The sequence below is a fragment of the Oncorhynchus nerka genome, linkage group LG26, assembly GCF_034236695.1.
Source record: "Oncorhynchus nerka isolate Pitt River linkage group LG26, Oner_Uvic_2.0, whole genome shotgun sequence".
Taxonomy (NCBI): Eukaryota; Metazoa; Chordata; class Actinopteri; order Salmoniformes; family Salmonidae; genus Oncorhynchus; species Oncorhynchus nerka.
In genome coordinates, this window is record NC_088421.1 from 4,556,641 (window position 1) to 4,566,004 (window position 9,364).

General features: G+C 40.0%; 1 protein-coding gene across 1 annotated transcript; it reads left to right on the forward strand.

The window, feature by feature from the left end:
• Positions 1-678: 678 nt before the first annotated feature.
• Positions 679-8,120, forward strand: LOC115110072 (homeobox protein Dlx3b-like). Its single transcript, XM_029635411.2, has 3 exons — positions 679-1,270; positions 5,375-5,559; positions 7,090-8,120. Exons 1-3 carry the CDS (start codon positions 943-945, stop codon positions 7,408-7,410), a joined length of 834 nt encoding a protein of 277 aa, XP_029491271.2. The 5' UTR covers positions 679-942; the 3' UTR covers positions 7,411-8,120.
• The last annotated feature ends 1,244 nt before the right edge of the window (positions 8,121-9,364 follow it).

Consider the following 9,364-nt stretch of genomic DNA (forward strand, 5'->3'; position numbering starts at 1 on the left):
GTGTCATCGGCAAACTTAATGATGGCGTTGGAGTCGTACTTAGCCATGCAGTCATGGGTGAACAGGGAGTACAGGAGAGGACTGAGCACATACCCCTGAGGGGTCCCATGTTGAGGATCAGTGTGGCAGTTTTTTTAAATATTTTTTTATTTCACCTTTATTTAACCAGGTAGGCTAGTTGAGAACAAGTTCTCATTTGCAACTGTGACCTGGCCAAGATAAAGCATAGCAGTGTGAACAGACAACACAGAGTTACACATGGAGTAAACGGGTTAAGGGTTACCTACCCTTAACACCTGGGGGCAGCCCGTCAGGAAGTCCAGGATCCAGGTGCAGAGGGAGGTGTTTAGTCCCAGGGTCCTTAGCTAAGTGATGAGCTTTGAGGGCTCTATGGTGTTGAACGCTGAGCTGTAGTCAATGAATAGCATTCTTACGTAGGTGTTCCTTTGGTCCAGGTGGGAAAGGGCAGTGTGGAGTGCAATAGGGATTGCATAATCTGTGCATTTTTTCTTAACTGTATTCTTAACTGCCTAATAAACACATCCAGCAGAAAATGTCTCTTCTACTTTCAGAAATGTTGTGGGACTGTGGTTCAGGCCGGGGGAGGTTCTGGAGGTTTTCGTGGCGAGAGGAGTGTAGCCTGGCTGGCGACACAGTTTAGCCCTCAGGGTAAACTGGGAATGAAGCATTCACTCCCCTCGCTCTCTGTAATTTTGAGTTCAGTTGGGTTGGGTGCCTTCACAGTGCAGTGCAGTCTCGCCAAGGGACTTTGGATACACTCTGAAGAGTTCAACGCTTCACAATAGGCCTATTGTTTTGGTTTTATTTTGGGGAGTTGATGTTTACTTTTCAAACTTGAATTTCAACTTACTAGGGCCTTTCTTACGAGTCTCCTCTATTTCTGGGGGTTTTTATTAGGGGGGTGAAGGAGGGCCGTGCAGGATGAATGGAACTACTTCTGAGAAGGCGGCATCGAGCCTGTCGTCTGATCTCCACTCCACAGTGAGCTGTCACCCGGGCGCCAATGATTTGCCGATACTGCCAAAGTCCTCTCCCATGGACATGGGGTTATACAGCGGCCAGACGACGCACAGCCACCACGACTACTACCCCAGCCACGGTCAGTCCTGCTTGCAACCAATGAAGCCATACTCGTATCATCACCACTACAATCTCCATGGGGCCTACATTGCCAAATCGGAAAACCCGTATCCTCATACGCAATACGCTCATTATACCCGGGACATACAGTCACATCTCCAAGATACCGGTAAGATTTACGCATGAGGCACGTTGCCATTTTTGGTGAATCTCGAAGTTATGTTTATTACTATTTTGACACGTGGCCGATGTTAAATCAACTATCCAAAAGGCTTATCGACAACGAGGACCAACGTTTATGCCACAGAATTTAAATGTGCCTACTTAAAATTCTATAAATCGAATTTACATTTGGTCAGCCTAATTGGTGTTAGGAATTCATTTGTTTGTTGGATGTCTTGGGAGATAAACGGTTTTGAAAATAGTGTAAGTTGGCGTACTTTTGATTTGGAGTAATTTATCAACTAAATTTGGCCTACCTTTATGGAAAAAAACATGATTTCACATGTGGAAAATCACATGATTTATTACACATGTAAAAATGCCACATGTCAAATCACGTGGTTTTGGAACACTTTACATGTGATGATATTTCACATGAAGTTTCTTTACACGATGCCCTGCAATTTAAATTAGGATATCCTCAGAAAGTCACAAACTATACACAGTGTTTTTCCACTTAGCCAATACAGTAATTTACATACATGATTACATTGTGTATGTTTATTTATACAGTAATTATTATTCAACATGTCCTCATGTGGGATTTGTACTCACAACCTTGGTTCATGGCACTCAACACTTCCGGCTATGCCACCATGTCTGTGTCAATGACTGATTTCACCACTATTCCTACACTGGACTTCAAGTAAATCTCAGTTTTGTATAATACACTCAAGAAAAGCAATTATATTTGTCATGGTGATTCAGGAGTAACATTAAAACTGAATTTTTTATGCCACACTGACTTTAGAGAACTATACAGAAAACCCTTAAAATGCTGAGATAAATCAACTAAATCAATAATGAGAGAATAGTCAGATTAACTGATGACTAAAATAGCAGTGCAAATGGGCAGTCTTTTAGACTTTGTGGCGCAGCAGAAAGAGCAGCACAACCCAAATCCAGAGGTTGTGAGTTCAAATCCCAGGTTGGGTCATGTTGAAAAGTCAGTACTAAGTTATCAAAATAACCATATTGATTAAAGATTTATGCACTTTTTTTATTACACATTTTATCTCAACAATGTTCGCCTTACATTAAAGCTAGAATCCTTAATTGAAACAATAACAAAGTGGGCATCCCGCCTTTGTTTTGGTAAAAAAGCTGAGAGATGGGCCTGGAGAAATGTAACCATTCTCAAATTCATAGACAGAGCAATTGATCCATGATATGTCACAATTATAGTTTACATTATGTTTTGAGGCTATACAGTGTTTGTTTACATTTACATTGTTTACAAACATTGGAGTAAAACAAGCTTGCATTTTGGGTTCTGCTGCGGTAGGGCAGTTGATCTAAGCTTGTGAGGCATTTATAAGTTGTATTATTCAAGTATCAATGGGCATATATCGATAATTGCTCATTAATTGATCATTAAAGTCCAAAATGTATGTACATTTTTCACATCTGAATCTGCAATTCATATGTGAAGTGAAAACATTATCCTCCTCACATGTATAAAGGGGGTGTTAACATGTGAACTCTAAATTGAATACATTTGAACATCTGACCTCAGCTATTTCAGCTATTTCACATGTGAAACTGTAAATGTCACATGCTTTTTTTGTAAGGGAAGTAATGAAATGGTATGGCGATTTTAAATCTGGAATCCTTATTTGGAAAAATGTTCAAATGTTGTCACATGTAGTTTCATGGTATAAAGTGTTGAAATGTTGCATCCCCATGTTGTCACATTTATTTCATGAGATGTTTTCATATGTGCTGAGATGATTTTACATGTGTACTTTCATGTTATCACGTGTTTCTTTTACATGTTTCACATGTTATTTTAAAAATCCTTATGGATATACTATACAAATTGAGTAGGACTATGCCTGTAGACAGTATGTCAAGAATATTTTTTTTGCTATTCTGCATTCTAGGCTGCAAAGCCAACATGTGATATGTGACAACTTTTAATTAAAATAAAATCAGCTAAAGCCTACCCCATTAGTATTTTTGTCAAAATTCTGAAAGGTACCAAACAGTCATTTTGATTCCTATGTAAAATAGCCTTTTGAGTTAATAAAATATCACCCATAATATTCGTTTTGAATAGAAGTGCTCAGAATATGAGAAACATTTTTTTTTGCGCTGGTGGCTAACCAGCAGGAGGTTTGAAAAGACAGGCTTGAGTGGGCGGGAGCTTATATTCATGACCTCGTCTTGACTGACAGCTCTTTGAAACGCCTATGTCAAGCAACTTGGTTTCAGTGAGCATTGTTGCAGTAAAATCCTCTCAAGATAATTCAGTGGTTCACTAAGCATCTCAAACAACATTGAAATTGCATCTCAATAATGTCAAATGTTTTATACATCTCCCGTTTGGCATGTCTCTTGTGATGTGTTGATTTGACAACTGCGTCAGAGTATTGAACCCTTTTCCCCGCCTTTTGTTCCATGCTGGTTGAAGACCTAGCTAACCCGTAGCCAGCTAACACCAGACACAGATGAAGACCTAGCTAACCCATAGCCAGCTAACACCAGACACAGATGAAGACCTAGCTAACCCGTAGCCAGCTAACACCAGACACAGATGAAGACCTAGCTAACCCGTAGCCAGCTAACACCAGACACAGATGAAGACCTAGCTAACCCGTAGCCAGCTAACACCAGACACAGATGAAGACCTAGCTAACCCGTAGCCAGCTAACACCAGACACAGATGAAGACCTAGCTAACCCGTAGCCAGCTAACACCAGACACAGATGAAGACCTAGCTAACCCGTAGCCAGCTAACACCAGACACAGATGAAGACCTAGCTAACCCGTAGCCAGCTAACACCAGACACAGGTGAAGACCTAGCTAACCCGTAGCTAGCTAACACCAGACACAGATGAAGACCTAGCTAACCCGTAGCCAGCTAACACCAGACACAGATGAAGACCTAGCTTTAATAATCCCGCCTCCTGAATCCAAGTGTTTGACACAGGGGAGGGGACCAATAACTTTATGATAAAACTTTATCAAAGTGGAAGCAACAGTCATACATTTCATACATTGGTGATCATACTTTGATCTGGTTTCATCCAAATATCATCCAATTTCACGAAAAACATGATTTTGACTGTTCATGGCCTTTAAGATGAGCTCCCAGGGAATAGTGCATTATATCATACAATTGAAATGACCCATTAGGCCTAGCCTACTTTGATCGTTTTGCAATAACACACTATACTATTAAGCTCTTAAATAATATAAATTGTTCATATGGCCTAGAATGCAAATTAAAATGCAGCCTATTCTGTAAATGCCAAAATTGGTTTTGCAAAGCAGCTGAAACCTTCACATTTGAGAGAGAACTGCTATTGTGTTTGTGTTGTCAATGGTAATTGTATTACCAATGGTAACATACCATTTATCGTTTTATCCAGAAATAATATTTATCTTCAAACTGGCCCGAAGCCAAGTGCATCAACATCAGGTGTCACATCATGCCAGTCTGGCACGCATTGCTTTTTGGCTCAATAGCCTGACTTAGATTTTTGACTTGATCACTGCATGTGAAAACACCCCAACAGCCTATATACTCGATGCATCAATCATCCTGTCTCATTAGTGGGCATATCCCATAATAATTTATTTTTATTTTACCAGGCAAGTCAGTTAAGAACAAATTCTTATTTTCAATGACAGCCTAGGAACAGTGGGTTAACTGCCTGTTCAGGGGCAGAACGACAGATGTCAGCTCGGGGATTTGAACTTGCAACCTTTCGGTTACTAGTCCAACACTCTAACCACTAGGCTACCCTGCCGCCCCAATGTGAGGGGCATTGAAATCTCTTGGACAAAGACATTTTGTGCATATTTCAGAACTGGTATAAAATAAAATAAATGTAAGGCAGAATTATATTTTTTTTAATTGATGTTGACTAATGAAATACATCATCATTCATCTTTTATCATAATAGTTTTCATTAATCTGTTATCATAATATTTTATTTCTGTAGGCATAGGCCTATAGCCTACTGTTGAAGCCCACTGTAGGCCTAGTGTAAATGTATAAGCCTCTCAAGTCCTTTAGCCTACTAATGCTCTGACATTTTTCAGTGAAAGAGGAACCAGAGCCTGAGGTGAGAATGGTCAACGGAAAGCCTAGAAAAATCCGAAAACCTCGCACCATATATTCTAGTTACCAGCTCGCTGCGTTGCAACATCGCTTCCAGGGAACTCAGTATTTGTCTCTTCCTGAGAGAACCGAACTAGCGGCTCAACTCGACGTGACACAAACACAGGTGAGGAAGCCAACAGGCCACACATACCACTGTTATGACACGCTGTTGAGAGATTTGTATCTCTATGATTTATGTTCATTTGTCTAATAAAACCCATGAACTATACTGGCATCTTTTTGCATACTGTAATTCTACATCTAGTGAATCATCTGAGATGTTATAGATTCTTTATCGTTTCTTACATTCACAAGTATGTGGTCCATTTGCACAACTCTTAGTCGAAAACTCAAAACAGATCAACAAAAAGGCAGTTGTTTTAAAACTCTAAGCACATGTTCAATTGACTTTAGTACAACACACAAAATCATACAGTCACTTTTTCACCAAACTGAGTCAGTGTTTCATCTAGAAAGACATGTTTCACATTGCGAAACATGTTCATGTAAAGTAATTGCCTTTCACAATGTAATACTCACAAGACCTGTTACTATTACTTCATCCGACTGTTCTTAATTGATGATCACTTAAACGTTTGGTAAACCTATAGATGGTACACGTAAACGTGTTTGTCTACAACAGATTTTGAGAATTGCATAATAAAAAAGTATGTCTGTAAAGTAGAAACATAAAAAAAGATATGATATAAACTCGAATGTACTGCTATGATGATGACTATTATGATTTTACTTCACAGTAAGTAAAAAAAAAAAATCTGATCAGAGATGTTCTGTATGTAACAAATCAAAGTTAATCGGTCGCGTACACAGATGAGCAAATGTTACAGCAGGTGCAGCGAAATGCTTGTGTTTCTAGCTCCTACAGTGCAGTAATACAATACCAATACACACATAATCCAGAAAGTCCAAAACAAGAAAGAAATGCATCCCCTACACAATACATATGTATCCAAAATGAAGTTTGCCATGACAAAATGTTTTCCCCCAGGTGCATGAACAATGAGGATATTTACTGCAAATTCGATGAGAATCTATGGCCAAATGCTCAAGACAGGCTTAATGCAAACTAGTGCCTGCTAAAAATGTATGTTTCTTTCATTTGATTACATTGCGAAAGATGTCTTCAATGATCACGCCTTTGATCACATGTGGGATAGAAATGATGGACATGTGATGTTCCGTCAATTTGAATGGGTAGTGCAGGTGTATAGCCTAATGTAAAACAGTGTAATGTACTGTAATGTACAGACTGTAACATACTACATTCAAAGGACAGTTTGGAGACATGTATCTTACAATTCACCAAATACTTGTAAAAAATAGTACCAAAGCGATATTTATAAAAAGCGGTATTGTTTATATTATATGTCAAACCACCGGGGTTATTAACCTCTTCCTGTCGTTTTCATATCTGATAATTGATAGCTTCATTAATATATCTAAGTTTGCATCTGGATTCCAAATTTCAATGCAACATAATTAGGTATATTCTATTCTAATAAGACCTAGGGTGTCAATATGAAATTACAACCCTTCGCTAGATAATACATTTTTAACCCATACCTTCACATTTTCTGGTACAAACATCCCGACCTTCTATATAAACCTGTAGCTCAAATATGTTTTCTTCCAGGTCAAGATCTGGTTCCAGAATCGCCGTTCCAAATTCAAGAAGCTGTACATGAACGGGGAAGTTCTACTGGACAACAGCCCAGGAGCCAGTGACTCTATGTCCTGCAATTCACCCCTGTCCCCGGCCATTTGGGACCGTAGTGTACCCACAGACCCCGCCACTAGAGAGCAGGCTCCCCAGCCCTCCCTCGGCTCCACTCTGTGTTATGTGGAGAACTACACTCATCACTGGTATCAACAGACCTCACAGTCACGCTCACAGCACTCAGGACTGGTTCATCAGCACACAACACCACCTAAGAATATGGGGGCGGTGTACTAACACAAAATGTACCGGTACAAACTGTGGGTTAACAACATGGCTCATTGGAAATAAAGCCTAGAGGGCTGTGATGGGATTTGTGTGCCAATACAGAGGGCTGAACTTCACGGACAATTTGGGAAATATGCACAAGGACTTGTTGTCTCTGTTGTATACAAATTGTATACAAAAAGAACGGACAAATCCAAGTCCATATTCTGTTTAGATAGAGTGATGAGACGCTAATGTTATCAGTGGCTCATTTCACTCTGTTGGAGAGATTTGATATGAGAATGGATAGAATGACAGCCTATTTGGTGGTACTTTCCTTTACGGTGGCCCACTGAGGTCCTTTCAGATTCTTTGATCTACAGCTATGCAAATATATACTGTCGGTGCATTCAACGCCATTTTGTTTCTTCACAATATGAAACACTCACAGATACATGGAAGTAGCGTGTACCATTTTCGTACATTTGTTAATTATACTTGCCATTTGTTGCATTGATATAGATGTCATCAAGGCTCAGTTCAACATTTTATTTCACAATGGTTCAAAACAAAACATCTCTTGGAAGTTGCAGAGAACTATAGGGGGAAAGAAATGTGTATTTGGTACTCTTTGCGTTTGCAATCGATTTTTTTGGTAAAAGCCATAAACTCTGGTTATTTATAATGTAGCCTATTTTATACTCTATTGATCTGTTAGTAGAAAGTCAATGTGACACTTTGGTGCCTGAGAAAAACACATTTTATAGGTAGTCTTTGGAGTGAATAATAAAGTTTTTGTTTTTATTCATTCTATTTACACCAATTGAAATCATGTAATATTCACGCACGCACACACACACACACACACACACACACACACACACACACACACACAAAAGTGTAAATGACCCCTTGAGATAACATTCAAATCTTGTTTCCATAAACTTCTTTATACAAATGATCCATTGAAATAGTTGTAAGGACAAAATGGAATAAAGTTTACTGTGAAATATAATGATTGTACATGTTTCAATATTGTCCTTCAGTACTGTACTGACATCACTTCTTTTTTTACCCCCTTTTTCTTCCCAATTGTTAGTAGTTACTGTCTTGTCTCATCCGTACGGGCTCGGGAGAGACGAAGGTCGAGAGCCACGTGTCCTCCGAAACACAACCAACCAAGGCGCACTGCTTCTTAACACAGCGCGCATCCAACCCGGAAGCCATCCGCACCAATGTGTCAGAGGAAACACCTTATACCTAGCAACCTGGTCAGCATGCACTGCGCCCGGCCCGCCACATGCACTGCGCCCGGCCCGCCACAGGAGTCGCTAGTGCGAGATGAGACAAGGATATCCCTACCAGCCAAACCCTCCCTGACCCAGGCCAATTGTGCGTCTCCCCATGGACCTTCCGGTCGCGGCCGGCTGCGACAGAGCCTGGGCTCAAACCCAGAGTCTCTGGTGGCACAGTGCCTTATAACCACTGTGCCACCCATGTGCGATCAAAGGTGTGATCATTGAAGACGTCTTTCACAATAAAATCAAAATAAATAAATTAAAGAAACAATCTTTAGCAGGCACTAGTTTTCAATCGAGCCTGTCTTGAGCATTTTGCCATAGGTTTTGATCGAAATGGCAGTAAATATCTTCATTGTTCATGTACCTTGGGAAAAACCTTTTGGTCTAAATAGGTCTGGATTGAAATCATTGCATGCCTCCTCCATGGCCTGAAGGAGGGTGGTACGCTCATGGGGATGGTAATCATACATCTTCCGCCTGTATGGTAATCATGTATTGTATTTTGCAGTATTGTACTTATATGTTATAGTGGTCCTGTATGTGGCTCAGTTCATAAAAGTATGGCACTAGCAACACCAGAATTGTGTGTTGGATTCTCACCAGGGTCACATACCAAAATGTGTGGACCGTGTCTGCTGCGTAAATGGCATATATTACAGTACTTATGGGGAAATGACATGATT

Coding starts and splice junctions, on each gene's coding strand:
- LOC115110072 (XM_029635411.2), top strand. CDS start 943: ATGAATGGAACTACTTCTGAGAAGGCGGCATCGAGCCTGTCGTCTGAT. Junction 1,271..5,374: donor GTCACATCTCCAAGATACCG/GTAAGATTTACG, acceptor GACATTTTTCAG/TGAAAGAGGAACCAGAGCCT. Junction 5,560..7,089: donor TCGACGTGACACAAACACAG/GTGAGGAAGCCA, acceptor GTTTTCTTCCAG/GTCAAGATCTGGTTCCAGAA.